The 16,078-nt window shown below is 39.0% G+C and overlaps 1 protein-coding gene across 1 annotated transcript in view; it reads right to left on the bottom strand.

Moving 5' to 3' along the window:
* Nucleotides 1–469: 469 nt before the first annotated feature.
* Nucleotides 470–16,078, bottom strand: part of GABRB1 (gamma-aminobutyric acid type A receptor subunit beta1) — a 463,967-nt gene continuing 448,358 nt past the window's right edge. The window contains exon 9 of the mRNA XM_061420069.1: nucleotides 470–13,780. Within this exon, the coding sequence (XP_061276053.1) occupies nucleotides 13,436–13,780 (345 nt within the window). The 3' untranslated portion in view covers nucleotides 470–13,435. The remainder of the gene's footprint in view (nucleotides 13,781–16,078) is intronic.

Genomic DNA, 16,078 nt, shown 5'->3' with positions numbered 1-16,078 from the left:
AATTAGGAAAGACTGACAAATAGGCCGACTCTACTATTCTTATTTACAGTGGAGATTTTTAAAAGAAAAATGACATAATGCACCTCACAAATGGATGCTATTAAAATTCATTTTAGGCATCATTTTTTAAATACAAGGAAACTTCATTTCTTCTTTTTAGTTCCCTAATATATAAACACTTCATATGTTCAAATGTTTGTAAGGCATGTTATCTTAAAGAATATTAAAAAAAAAATCAAAGTGGTATAGAAATAAACTCCTGGAAAAGTGCTGGTATTTTTTCCCCAATTGTTGGATAATACTGCAAATAATTTCTTCCAAATAAAGGGATTTTGTTTTGTATTAAATTTTATAATAAAAGCTCCTAAACAATAGATTCAGAATTCAAAACATTTTTAAGGATTATAAAAAGATATGCCTGAAATCTTGCATGTTTTTAAACAGTACAAAGTAAACTTTTTATATGTAGGCATTTTTAATAAAAAAAGTTTTATTTGTGTTTTAGGAATTAACAGGCTAACATAAATTGTACATATTTACAGCAGTAAACTACATTTCAGAAGCTGCACGACGGCTTTTGTTAAGTATAGCTGATGGTTTTTGACACCAGCCTTCAAACATGGTTTCTTCCTTTCATTTGCTGCAACATTGAAAACCTTGTAGTACCAAAGCAAAGCAAACAGCAACTTATTTTATAGCAAAGCCACATTATTAACAAAATATTGAGTAAACTACAGTCCCGTGACAGCTAGGGTATGAGACTGTTAGTCCTGAAATCGAGAGCACAAGCATTTCTTGTGTCCATACCTGATTGCATGAAGTTGAGTTTGCATTTTAGAAGAATACACGATTACTCAATGAGTGATGAATAGAAAAAAGGCCATGAAGGGTAGAAGGGTCAGGAATCAGAAGACACTGAACCGCTTCTTAGTCACTGATTCACTGCTAAGAGGAAAACCTATTTCTTCCATGTGTATAAATCACAGTCTACAGGCTTCATGGATTTTGTCCAGAGATCATTTTTGAGACAGCCTAACGTCAAATACTTTAAGCATGTAAAAAGGAATTAAGGAAATGGTTACGATATTTAATCAAATCCCTAACAGAAAGGGTATACAATCAAGCACACTGTATGAAAGTTTGGTTTCAAATGTATAAAGCAAACTACAGAAAATCACAAGTTTCATTAGAACAGCAGTTTCAGTCAGAAAATACAGCATATACTGATACAAAATAGAAAGTTGAATTATAAAAGTAAGGAGTCTACCTTTTCTTTCTTGGCATTGGTTAAACCTGTCTCATTGCATTAAGATTTTTATAAGTTTCCAGAAATACTCATTCTTGCCATTTAGCTTTTTAGTGGTCTGGTAGGTATACAAAATATCTGCTTATGTATGAAAGCAAATGCTTATGTCGAAAGACCAAAAGAACATTAAAATAGTATAATTTATATACCTTTGTAATTAAAGTTCTGCCAGCTGAAAAATAGAGATGGACAAAGAGGTTATTTACAAGAACTGTAATGCCATTCAAGAAATGAATTAGCTAATTCCTGTTCAATAGGAGGGTAGTAGACAATTCAGCAAAATGATTAGTGGAGACTGAAAAAACACAAGGATCAAAACATTTAACATATTCTAACATATTTGGTGAGTTTAGCATAATGGATTTTGAGAGGCAACAGAAGGTATGCATTTCTTTCTGTATATATGTAGCACCTGCTTTTGAAAGATCCAGTTATGTAGTACAGTGTGCTGTGAATTAAAATAGCAGGAAAGTTCAGCTCATGTTTGGATTCAATCAAGTTTTAGGTAGGGTGGTAGCCAAAGAGGTGTTCCATTGCTGGCAAGATAGTAATTTTCACAGTCTTTACCCTAGTGAGTCCTGCTTTCCTAAACCTCTTGAATCATCATATAAAGACCTTTGCCTCAAGTTGAGTTTCCTTGGTTAAAATCAGAGGAGTGAAATAATTATTCAGAGATGACCGACAGCCAGGAGAATTTTCAAGCAAGCCACCCTAACCCAGATGAGTTTCTCTCAAAAACAGTTTTATTTGTATTGAGACAGTATTAAAGCTTCCACTTTACATTTTCATTAACCTTTTAAATGACATGACACATTATTTCACATTAGTTAATAGGATTCCATCACAATGGCACAAAATGCTGTCTGGTGGTCAAAAACAAAAAGCTTACTTAAAGATATATATAAAAAAAAGTCCCTGTAAACATTAATATCATTTGGGATTTCCAAAACCCTCATGCAATCTTGACTTTGTAAGAATGCCACTTTATTTTTATCAAGGGAGTTATTGATCCTCTCTAAAATAATGAGTTGAGCAACATAGTCAATGAATATATTCATCATCAAGGGACTTAACCCTAAGTGTCTCGGGGACATTGTTGCAAAATACAAAATAGTTCAAGCTTTATCCAGTGAGTATTTCAAAAATGTAGGAAACATATTAACATGAAATTGATTAGCTTAAAAAAAAAAAGCGGATATGCTGCAATTCAATGTAATTGGGGAAATATCAAGTGGAAAAATACATTATCTTGTAAAACTGGGATGGCTGGTTGCCACTCTGAGGTAAGGCTTGAAGATGTATTTTTATGCAAATAAGTAAATACTATATGTAACAGGAGACCAGGGAAGTTAACAGTTGAAAGGAGAGGGGCAGAAAAGGTATTTCTCTGCATATCTATTTTATGCAGTCTTGAGGGACAGTGGTGCATGTCAAGAACTGTCCATCCCCCTTAGACAGTTTTAAACCTTCTATTTATTTCTTGGAATTTGGTATGCCATACTCTGGGAGGATTCTCTAGAATTCACATCAGAATGTTCTGGTTATGCAGTATAGTCCCAGCTTCAAGAGTAAACACCTCATAGAATCTAAATTCAAAGATTTTAATAAGCCAGCCTTGGGTAAATTAGGGGAAAATGAAACTCTGAATAAAAATTCTTTTTCCATAAAGGAAAAGCAGCAGTAATTAGCCTAGGAAGTCAAGATCTGCTAGGCTGGCAGGATCAAGAATGGTGGTGTTAGGATGTGTATAGTCATAAGCAATGAAAAAAATCTCAATGACCACTTGGCACAGACCCTAACATGGATTCAATTGCAATTTTGACTGCATTAAAAAAAATCCATTTAGAGGTTGCAGACATAGGCTCTATGGGACTAAAAATAACTTGGGGGAGGGTGTAGGTGACACGTGTCTCACAGGTATTGTATATAATCCTGAAGTAACATCCATTATGGAAATGTGCTTCTCTATGGCTGCATTTAGCAACATAAGTTATTAAATTAGCAGGTACAGACTCTACCATGGACAGGCGGTAGGACAGATGGTAGGATGATGTTGGCCCGATTCATACTCCAACATAAGGGAGGAGCCGGGAGGAGGCAAATCTGGGCATTGAAGGCAAAATGTAAAAATTCAAGCACAGCAATGAGAACATTTTGGGATGATAGGTGACTGTTGCTTTGGAAAGGAAGGGAAAGCCTGAGGATTAGCTTGCTTGAAGCTGAGGAAGGGGAATGGTGAGAAAAGAAATGAGCATGAGTGATGAAGAAGACTGAGGCCAATCATGAATGAAGGATTCATAGGGAGCCAGGACATTTTCTCCAAGGTGTTAATGTTAACATTAATATTTCCCATATCCTCCAGATGTGGGAATTATGAGACCTCATAATTAGCATGACTATATAGCTCATCTAAATGGACAGTTTTGAGAGTGAAATGATCTATTAATAATTATATGCTGGCACTATCTCAAGCAAATGGGCACACTTCAGGCTACTTAGTTGTGGCACAAACTAGTCCTGCATGTTCCCTCAAGAGAATAATGAAAGGCTTTAGTGTGAGGGATGGAGGGAGGATGGAGGAGAAGGATTAAAAAAAGAGCAAGAATGTTTACTGGGCATAGTATAGAGCTGTTGAGAGGGGAAATTACTCTTTTCCCCTATTCTCCACTATCTTTGGACTGCCCACAAACTGCATCATCATGGTAAAAAGATTAATTCCAGACAGTGTAGTGAGTGGAAAAATCTTTGCCTTTGGAGCCAAGAAAAACAGGTTGAATACTAATTCCATCAGTAACTAGTTATCAGATCTTGGGTTAATCACTTAGCTTATTTGAGCCTCTATTTCCAGATCCTGGTATTGTCATCATATTCACAACATTGTAGTGAAGGTCATATTAGGAAATTGTGGGTGGGAAAGTATTTTCTGATGCCTTAGACCAATGTGTAACAGTCATTAGGTATGTAGCCAAAAGCCATTCTTCCATCTTTTTGTTAAATATTTTCCATCCCATCCCTTTGCCCCAAGCACCAGACGGGGGTGTGGTGAGGGGGTGGGAGTAGGGTAGGGGGTGGGAGCAGGGGTGGTTAATGTTGTAAACCAGTCATGATAAACCCATTCCTTTTACCAGAGACTGGTCCAGGAATAAGCGTGTACTCTAACCCTGGCCAATGGGACAAAAGAGAAAACTGCTGGGGGAGTGTTTTGGGAAAGATGGCCTTGCTCTTAAAAAGAAACCCAAAGCAGAGCTTTCCTATATTTCTTCCACTTGAGATGAGTGCATGAGTGTAGCTACTTTGCAACCCTAATGGGTGCTGATAACATACAGGGTTAAGAAGAACTGGTTAGGGAAGAGACTTGGGTCCTAAATGACACCATTGGGCTATTGAAACAATGAATCCAGTAACTACCCTACTTCTAACTTACTGTTATATGAGATAACATTTTGATTGCTAAAGTTACTTTTAGTATCTTTTGTTAACTTGCTTCTGAATGAATTCTAATTGATATACATGTTAATAAGTACTACTCTCAACTGGGTGAAAATGTGAAGATTTAGGACTGCTTCTCTGTTTTGAAAAAGATAAAATTAAATATGAAACCATCTCTAGGTAAAAAGTAGGGAAACCAGAAAAAGTAGTATTTTCCCACTTCTTTAAGAGAAGTGATGAGTTGTTGTAGTTATTTAGTCCCTAAGTCATGTTTGATTCTTTTGCAACCCCCATAGACTGTAGCCTGCCAGGCTCCTGTCCATGGGATTGTTCAGGCATGAATACTGGAGTGGGTTGCCATTTCCGTCTCCAGGGGATCTTCCCAACCCAAGGATTGAACCCACAATTCCTGCTTGGCAGGTAGATTCTTTACCACTGAGCCACCTGGGAAGCCCCAGTGACGAGTACACCTGCACATAGGAAATTTTTATAGGGTATATGAGGTTGAGGGGCAGAATATTAAGTTAACTTTACAAAAAAGAGACTGTCTCCTTCATAGACTGGCCTATGATGGAAGGGAAGAATTTCTAGGCAGTCTTAACAGTTTTGAATGGCCAGGGGCTCTCAGGAGAATCAGGGAAGTTGAGAGGTGGAAAGTTATCTTATAAAATAGGGGAAAAAACTTAAGAACATCCCGGTGCAGAAAGCTCAATGAGGATCTTGTTTAGAGATTGGAATGGGGACGATGCATGCTCTAAAAAATATGAATAGCTAAAATGCTGATTGCAATTCAGTAAGTAAACTTTCAGTTTTTGCCATGGCTGTGCCTAAAACATTTGGCAGATTTAATTGTTTAAGTGGGGGATGAGAAGAGGTGGGAGAAGTGGGGCAAAGAGAGTGGATAACAGACCTGAAATCTTTTCCAACAGATGAGCAGCTGTTTCTCACCTGAGAATTCAGCCCTATCTTCTTATTCCCCTTACATGACAGCGATGGTGTCTAGGAGGGGAAGGGACACTGATGGGCGCTGTAACAGTATTTCTGCTCAGATGCTGCTTAGAAGTTGGCTTTTCCACTCAGGAGGGGCATTTCATGACCACTTCCTGACTGAATTAGAAAGAATGGTCTAAGGAGTCAACATCTTCCAGATATCTGAAAATAGAGACCATGGTGATTTATGTTATCTGAGACTCTCCAGTGCTATGATAGGGCAATATTGTAGTGGAGAACACTACTAAAATCATAAAATATTTTTTTGCCACTTGCCTGAAAATTTAACTGTATATTCTCTCTATATATATATTTAGAGGAATATAAACAAGTTTTGAATTCAGTTCACTTTACACCAGATGGCTTACTCCCAAAGACATGAGACAAGGAATATTACTGAGTTTGTGGGGCTGTGTTAGCAGGGGCCATGGGACTCCTATAACTTTCTGGTAACCTCTTGTACAAATGCACCTCCCTAAAATTCCCTTTGAAATTTAGTTCTGGAAGGGGAATTGGAGGTCATCTGGTAATATGTCCAAAGTTACACAACTGGGCTGTAATAGTGACAGCATAAAGTCAAGGTCACAAAATCCTAATTCCAAGGTATTTTCTGTTCATTATAATTTCCTTCTCCCCAGCATGCAGCTCATTTGTACTTAACTTTTTAATGTCAGGCTACACATCACTTGGTATGTGTTTTGGAGAACTTTCTGTTCTCAAAATGTAGAAATGTTGTCTGGAGGAAAAAGATGTTCTACATATTTTATCAGGCCGCTTTAGACGGTTTGCATATGACCTGTCCAATTACTAACTATATTTAATATCTGTTAGGAGGCTGAAGGTAGGATAATACATAGAAGTGGAAATCTGTAACAGGAATCAGATACAGAAGGGAGGAAGTAGGTCAAGTTCCTAGAGAATAGCCTGTAACTGGTGGTATGCTATGTAAATGTTTAGACATTCTGGGAGGAATAATAATAGATTTTTAAATGGTGTACAATTAAGACTGAAGAAGTACATGGATAAACAAGTTTGGTGTAAAAGAATTGATACAGGGACTTCCCTGGCAGTCTAGTGGTTAAGAAGCCACCTTGCAATGCAGAGGACATGGGTTCAATCCCTGCCCCAGGAACTAAGATCCCACATGCCTGTGGGCAGCTAAGCCATCATGCCGCAACTACTGAGTCCATGTGCCACAGCCAGCGAGTCCCTGTACCACAGTGAAGATCGCGTGATCCCGAGTGCTGCCCACTAAGACCTAATGCAGCCAAATAAATAGATACTAAAAAAATTGATATAGTGTGAATTCACCACATTACAACTATAAGGAGATGGTCTTATCATCAAACTTTGGTGTAGATAATTTTTCTAGGTTTGAGCCAATGATTTTTATTTACAGTTTATTTTAAACTGTAAGAGAGAAGGTTTAGGTTAATACGTGTACTCTTCATATAAGAGGCTGCTGCTGTTGCTAAGTCACGTCAGTTGTGTCCAACTCTGTGCGACCCCATAGACGGCAGCCCACCAGGCTCCCCTGTCCCTGGGATTCTCCGGGCAAGAACACTGGAGTGGGTTGCCATTTCCTTCTCCAATGCAGGAAAGTGAAAAGTGAAAGTGAAGTCGCTCAGTCGTGTCCGACTTTTAGCGACCCCATGGACTGCAGCCTACGAGGCTCCTCCATCCATGGGACTTTCCAGGCAAGAGTACCGGAGTGGGGTGCCATTGCCTTCTCCGAATATAAGGGGCAGGAAAGCAGAAAAGAGAAATGATCCAAGGCATTTCAGGAGAGGCTGCTGTGATTATGTAGCCTACCTCTACAGCCCTGTCAAAGGCAATAAGAGTCAGAATTTGGGGAAATTATTAACATTCATTGTTTCTGTAGATTTCATTGAAGATCTGCAGTGTAAGTCCAAAGAAGCTTAAGCTTTCTGCTATTTACTGACAAGACAGCTTATGAGGATTTGGAAATGAAAAAAGAAAAATAAATGAACTGATTTCATTGGGTTAAGGCATGCAGCATGATGGCAATGGCACCAGGAAGGAATGGACACAAAAGAGGTAATCTGCTTTTCATTGCCAGACTTCCAAAATGCATAAACATATTATATTTGAATAAATTTCACCTCTAAAAAATTATAGTAGAAAATGTTCCCCCTTCCCTGCTTTTCTTCAAAAGGAAACCCAGGGAGAAGTAGGAGTCAGACTACAATACTGGTTGCTCTTATTTATCCTTTGGCTTCTAATCCAACTGATTCAGAAACGTACTTCCTTTTTCCCCACACTTAATTCCTATTGAAGCCTTGGTGATGAGTGCTAATTGCTCTAGGGTGTGCAAAGTACAGAGGCCAACTAGGAATGGTTGCCAGTCCCTTGATGTACCAAGAACTTTTGAAGTAGGAAAAATGAAACAAAACAAAGAACTGTTAGACTTCTTCAGTTTGAATAAGGGAATTCTTGCTTTGGAAGAATAAAAACAAACACAAAATGATGCTTATCCTTACAGGCACTTAGTATTTTCTAGTTTGCAATTTGTCTATGGAAAAGGATTTCCTTTTCAAATGTTTGTGAAATTGCAGCCTCTAATAATGCAGTTTTCTGACAGTTCAGTTGATTTCAGTTATTTGGAAAAAGCAGGATTTAGGCAAAATCATAATGTGTTCTGGACCTAGAAATGGACTTGATTAGTTTCAATAGGGCATTTTTCTTACTCCATTGATGGTGGATCCTAGGTGGCACATTTTGGAGCCAAAATGTCTCACAATAGCTCCTTGCACTCAAAATGCTGGCAATAAAAGCCATGCCTTGCTAAATTCCTACCTGGAAGAAAAACCTTGTTTGCCCTCAAATATTGCCAAGAAACCAAGCTATGCCCCTCCTTGCTCGGAATTTCTGAAGACACCATCACCCTTTATGGGACTGCCAGTTTGCATGGAAACACATCTTATGGCATAATATCCCACCATTCTGAAGGCTTTTTCAAGAATATTTCACCAGGACTTGGGAGAAATATATCTGAGAACGTTTAATTACCAGATTCTCTCTTAAATTTGACTAGCACATACCAAACATAACTTTGACACAACAGCTGAAAAAGACTTGTCTTAATACCCAGTCCATTTATACCAGTATTCCTTTTTACCTTTCAAAAACAGGGATGTGGTTACCTCTGGATCTTTCAGGCTTGAGTCAGCCAGTTGGTGTTATCAATGTTGTTGGCTATCTCTTCCTTTTCTCCTTCCCATCATTTGTACATTTCACTGTTTACCCTGATCAACCATCCGTCCATTTATATTCTTGTTAAAAGTTCTGGGAAGGAAAGAAGGTAGAAGCTAAAGCTATTGGTGCAAATGAAGCTTTGGATTCCCTGCGGATTTTGACCACATCTTCCATTCCTGACTCCCTCAAGAGCTTGGGTAATTCGGCATCTGAATATATGAGTAGCCATGGATGATAAACACACGTCTACTTTTCATGGCATAGTTCCAGGAGTGGCTCACTAAGGTTCTGCTGGTGTGCTATTCCCAAGGCCCATAGGGGTGCAGCCTTCTTGGCAGCTCCAATCCCTTTCAGTGGGGTTGGAGCATGAGGCAGTGATCAGAGACACCAGGCAGAATTATACAACTGCATACACACAATGGCAGAGAAAGAGCAAGAGCTAAAAGGATTCTGGTTTGGGCCCAAATCACTAGTCATTTCACTTCATGAAAAAAAAAGCAAGTGCCTTTTAAGCTGACATTATTTACAATGCTCAGAGTTTTCAGACATCCACCCAGAAGCAGAGGACCACCACACCACAAGGAACAGTTCAATGAACTATGTACAGAATTTACAAGGAAGTTTACATATTATTCTACATTCCATTAACAACTTCACCTCAGTGTTGACTGTTTGCTTTCAAGCATCTGATCTTGTTGTTTGTTTTTCTGTCCTCCTCATCCCAGTAACTGCTGATTGAACCAACATGAACAAATGCTTGCCCATTTCTTTACCCTAGCTCCTGGGATAAATATTTGATTACATTTTGTTCAGAAAAGGAAAAAAAAAAACAACCTGTGGCACATCACCCTTTGTAAAATACTATTCAAAATGGTCCATATAAGAAATCTTGGAGATCTTTTCCTTCTAGCATTATAAATAGATCTTTTTTTTTTAGTTTGTTTGTTTGTTTCACTTGGCAAATTTTGATTGAGCTCTTTCTGAAATGAATATTTATAAAGTAGTCATTGATTTTAGAAAGATGGAATTTAGTCAACATTTCTGTGTATTGTACATAGTGCTTTTTAAGGAAAGCCTATCCTTGGATCCATAAACCAAACTTTATTCTCTGCACCACATTTTCTCTTTGCGTTTTCAAGATCCTTCATTGATTGTAATGCACAATAAACATGGCATATATGAAAACACATATCATTTCGTCAACAGAATTACCAACCAGTCTGCTGTTTCTATTTGGCAATGGAGAGGATGGAGGCAACAATCCTGGATAATTCAAGCCCAAAATACGTCTTTACCTGGGTCTTTGCCTCGCAAAGCTGGTGAGTGTAACGCACGTGTCACCCCTGGTATTTTAAGTCATGAAACTTGACTGGTAGAAATGAGTGTGTAGTCATCATTGTCAAATGAATGATGAGATCTCTGCTGGGTCCACACAGCTTGAGTCTATGACAGTTTATATCACAGTTTGTGAACATGGGGTCCCCTGGACATGACTGTGGCATGAGAGAGTGAGTTCATGCAATATTTAGCCTCTACTGCCACTTGGATAACTTAGGAGATTATGGCTATTTTCATGGCTAAAAGAAAACAAACTTTAAACAGTAACACAGCTAAAAGGTAATGATCTGAATCTTTCAGGAATGGGGGCCAGTTTGAGAGTACTTAAGAAAGTCTAGCAAGTTTTATGTTTTATGTCCATCAGTTTGGGTGAGACAAGGCAGACAGGCAGAGAAGAATATTTTTCTGTGTACTGTTCAGCCTGGAAAGAGAGAGGGTGAGGGCCAAGGAGGAGAGGATTTGGTTAGGAAGTATCCAGATGAAGGAAGTGGGGACAGAGTTTATTAATTAGCAATAGGGCAGCTTTTCAATTTTTCTGGCTGTCATCTCCTCTAAAATCAGAGATATTTAACAGGATTTGTGTCTTACTTGTGTGCCTGTCTACATCCAGAGGGGCATACTGTGACACCATTTTGTGCCTGATAATGAATTCAGGCTTACTAGTTTTACATTTTACAAAGGATAAGAGATAAGAATTCAAAATGTTCTTTTTCTCTCCGAGATGCTTTACATCTAAAACTACAAGCATCAAATTCTTCAGACTTTTAAGGCAAGATCATAATAATAAAATTATAAATTACTCAATCTTTTCCAAGAAGAGTGAGCCACACAAGTAAATACAGAGAAATTGTTCTGCTATGGAACATGGATCAACAGATACTTCATTTCTGAATTAGCATTTCATCCTTAAACACTTTTTAAAAGAGTTTTTACATCAAAATGATTCATTCCTGTTAGGTATCAGCCAAAAGTCTTCCTTCCTGTGTTTTAAATAAATGACTACATGGTGGTTCCTGGGTGGTCATTGGGAATATTAACCTTACAATCACTGGTATGGCTACATCCTACTCTGGGCATTGCACTATGGAAAAACATCACCCTGTCAAGGAACTAACTACTCAGAGTTCTGAAATGGATCGCTTCATCCCTAGAGGATGGAGATTTCCTAGACCAGGGAACTATGACTGTACAACTGAAAACAAACGAAATTTGGTCCCCATGCCTGATTCATTTCTCATGAAACCACTGAAATTATTTGTCCAACTAAAGCAGTGTTTTTATTTTCTTACTAACATATATTATCTATAGCATAACCGTTTTTTTATTTGAGGGTTCTCTTTTCCTCTTGCTTTCTAAAAGAACACTTTATAACTCTCTCTCCTTGGATTTATCAGTGCAAATTCAGCCTCCTCTTTTCAGTTAAGATTATAATCTCTAGCAGCTGATGCTATTGTAAACAGGGGCCCTCATCAGCTTTAGGGAGAAAGCCAGGTCATCAAATGAGGCAAACCTCCCTATTATTACCTCAACTCATACCACATCCGTAGATCAGGTCCCAAATTGCCTTTATGACTAGTCTGTCAACTTTAGGTTTCATTCAATCTTGGAAATGAATATATAGAATTCTTATATACATACTCAGGCTGAACACACACTGCAAAAAAATAATGAGGCTTTATTGACATAAATGAGGTGAATCTCAACTGTAGTTGGTTGGATTTGATTAGAATTGTGTGTTGAGCTCTTGAGGGAATACTCCTTCTATGATGAGCAAAGTAACCCATGAGCAGAGATAAGGCAGAAGCAGTAATGATGGTAGAGAAGGGCTGTCATTTGGGGGCTGTTGTAAATGTCTGAAGGCTCAGTGATGTTGTTATCTGTGGTTTTGCTGTTTTGAAGGTTTTCTTTAAAACAGAAATCTGGCCTTGAAGGGAAATGATACTAAAGTGGGTATATGTGCATTTCCTGACGCATTCATTTCATGTGTTGGAATGCAGAGCTCAGAGAGCAGAGGCATACTGTGCTAGCTGAGAAACTAGCGCTGTGCAACTAGCTTGTCACCATTAGATACTGCTCTCTGGAAAGCTAAGAAATAAATATATACTATTTGATTAAAGATTTGGCAGTTCAGGTAACTGCCCAGGCACCCTTTTCACAGCATGTAAGTCTTGCCTTCCTCATGGAAAGGGCAATATTTTTCTCAAGCAAAAATTCTTACCATTCCCTTCTTCAAAGCCCACCTGCCCCAGCCCCCTTTCTCTTAATCTCTGAAGGAGGAACTAGGACAGTGTGACGCCATAGCTTCATGGCATGAGGTCAAGTGATTCCAGGCTAAGGAAATAAGTTCAGGGCTGCTCATTTGAAATAGTTTACAAAATTAATCACTGCCCCCCAAACTCATTCTTAACAAGAGAAGAAAAATGTTCCCAATGGCTACCATGTTGGATTCTCATGTTAATTTTTAAAATCTCCCTGGAAGTCTGAGAAAGAAGCATTTTTCAGAATATCCGGCTTAAAGGTGGGGTGAAGATGGCAGGCTGAGTTTGTATAACCTGGGTTCCAGCTTGCCTATCTCTCCCTCTTTCTCTGTGGAGCAGGGACTCCTACAATGGACCTGGGGAAGATGGAGAGTGGAAAGGAATCTTCCTTCTTCTTCTGGGCTCCTTTTTGTTTTCCCTTCTTCCTGGAAATCTGTAACTTATCAATGGCTTTGTTTTTTTTTCTTCTGAGATCCTGGAAATTGTATTGTTTTTTGGCAGCATGAGATTGTTACAGTTTACCAGGAGGCCATGCACACCGAGAGCTAAGCCCTCTTTTCACTTGCATTTAAAAAATAATAAAATCCAGGGCGACTAGAACTGCTAAAGATCTACCTATCTAATTTCTCTCTTTGTGTGTGTGTGTTTGTAAACATGGCAATTAACAAAGCTCTGAAAGAGCCAATAACCTGGACCACAGTAGACTGGAAAAAAATAGTTTTCGTTTCTTTTTGAAGTAAACATGGTGCAGTAATAAAATTGATATGCAAGACCGAAAACCAATTGGATGGCTGAATCTCTTACCTCAAAAAGCACAGCAGTATCGCTGCTAGGGACCTGTGGGGTTAAAAACCAAAAGAAGAGGAAAGAAGTCGTTTAGGAACCATTGGGACAGACCTTAGTGTACATAGTAAAGCCAATAAACGACGTTAAAAAGAGAAAAGGTGATGGGGAAGAACATTCGGGACCATTTGTCTATGGAATTCACGTCAGTCAAGTCGGGGATTTTGACTTTGAGCTGCGAGGCGCGTCTGCGGATGCGCCCCTTGCTGTGCGCGCCGTGCCGGTCCAGCGCGCGCCCGTACCCCTCGCGGCTGCTCATTGGCTTGCGGTACTGGATGCTGGCGCTGTCGTAGGAGTACATGGTGGTCTTGGGGTCTCCCACGCCCGTGAGCACTTCAGAGCCGCTCGTCTCGTTCCTGATCTCCAGGGTACTGAGGAGAATGTTGCCGTGGGCGTCGACCTGACCGAGAAAAAAAGCCTCAGGCACAGCTGCCACGACATTCGCTTGTTTTAGTTAACCTGTAACTGATGATACTGCGTCGGGCTCATTACACTGTCTTGCTAGACATCTGGTTCTGCATGTCCCCTGGGTATCTATCTATCTATCTATCTAAGCTTCCCAGGTGGCGCTGCTGCTGCTGCTGCTGCTGCTAAGTCGCGTCAGTCGCGTCCGACTCTGTGCGACCCCAGAGAAGGCAGCCCAGCAGGCTCCGCCGTCCCTGGGATTCTCCAGGCAAACACACTGGAGTGGGTTACCATTTCCTTCTCCAATGCACGAAAGTGAAAAGTAAAAGTGAAGTCGCTCAGTCACGTCTGACTGGCGCTAGTAGTATCTATTTATCTATCTATCTAATCTTCCCAGGTGGCACGAGTGGTAACGAACCCGCCTGCTAATGCAAGAGCCTTAAGAGAGACGAGTTTGATCCCTGGGTCAGGAAGATCTCCTGGAGGAGGGCGTGGCAACCCATTCCAGTATTCTTCCTGGAAAATCCCGTGTACAGAGGAGCCTGGTGGGCTATAGTCTAAGGGGTCCTAAAGAGTCAGACACAGCTGAAGCTATTTATCGAATCCATCATCTATCAGTCAATATAATCTACAGTTTGTCTATGATCCATCATGCCTCTATGATTAATCTAATCCATCCATCCATCCATCCATCTTTTATCTGGACTCACAAAACAGTATGTGTGTATAGAATATATATTATATATACACTATATATAAATTATGTAATTTTTGTTTTTCAAAACTACCATTCATTGAATCCATAGAAATACACTACATATAAAACAAAAAATGCCATATGTATGTGAAAAAATACCATATATGTGTATATATACATGGCATTTTTCCTTGTTACAAAAGTGATACATGGAAACATTCAAAACTAGAAAGCAATCAAGAAATAAATTAAAAGCTAAAAATTCATAATTTCACCTTCAGTGTCCATTATTTTTAATATCTTGCTAAACCTTTAGTCTTTTTTTTTTTTTAATTCATTTATGCTTACAGACACAAGCTCAGCCAGTATATTTTGTTTTGTAATCTACTTTTGTCAGTTAATAGTATAACCTGGTCATCTTTTCATGTTAATAAATATCCCTCTGTGACATAATGTATTCATAGCCTATATGGATAAACCATAACTGAATCAATCTATTTTTAGATGTTAAGGCTTGCTTTGCTTTCATACTATTAAATAAACAAACCTGAATAGATAGCTAGCGGGAATCTGCTGTATAGCACAGGGAACTCAACTCGGTGCTCTGTGATGACCTAAGGGTTGGGATAGTTGGGGGTTGGGAGAGAGATTCAGGAGCCAGGGGATATATGTATACATTTAACTGATTCACAGTGTTGTGCAGCAGAAACCAATACAACACTGTAAAGCAGTTATATGCCAATAAAACATGAATAAATAAAAGTAAGCCTGCAAAGAACACCTTTTAGCTAAATCTTTGTTCATACCCATTGTTATTTCCTCAGACTAAATTGCCAGAAGTAGAATGAATTCACTGGTCAAAAAGACATGCTTGGCTATACTTTACTTTTATCTTTCCACTGTTGTTCATTGTTGCTTCCTAGCATTCCACTGATACCTCATCCAGGTTTCCTGGTTTTTCTCTATACTATGCCCAGACACACACTTTTGAAACTACAAGAATTGTGAGTACCTTTGGCCTAACATGTTGTGGCTTTAACTTTAAGCTGATGTACTTGAAAACTAACTTACCTGAAGGGGACATGGCTCATTCATGCAGATGAGTCTAAAGTACCTCCAAGGACAATATAGCAGGTAAATAAATTAAATAAGTAAATAAATAAAAACTCTAAATTTAGAGTTATTAGCACAGTGCCTGACTTACAATCAGTGCTCTATAAATGCTCTATCAATGACATTGATCTCAGTAAACACTGTTGAAAGGTTTTAGTAGGCAAGCAGCGAACCTGGTGATGAAGAAAGAGATAGAGAAAACCTTGGGAAGAGGCAGAGACAAACAGGAGAAAGAAAAGTACAGAAGGTGAGATGTGATCGTGGTTTATCACAGACAAGATAACTAAGATTTATTGTGTCCACCATGTGCCGGGAGAAATATCAATAACCTAAGATATGCAGATGATACCACCCTTATGGCGGAAAGTGAAGAGGAACTAAAAAGCCTCTTGATGAAGGTGAAAGTGGAGAGTGAAAAAGTTGGCTTAAAGCTCAACATTCAGAAAACAAAGATCATGGCATCCGGTCCCACCACTTCATGGG

Source organism: Bos javanicus, chromosome 6, assembly GCF_032452875.1.
Source record: "Bos javanicus breed banteng chromosome 6, ARS-OSU_banteng_1.0, whole genome shotgun sequence".
Classification (NCBI taxonomy): domain Eukaryota; kingdom Metazoa; phylum Chordata; class Mammalia; order Artiodactyla; family Bovidae; genus Bos; species Bos javanicus.
This window is presented reverse-complemented; position numbering and strand designations above follow the sequence as displayed.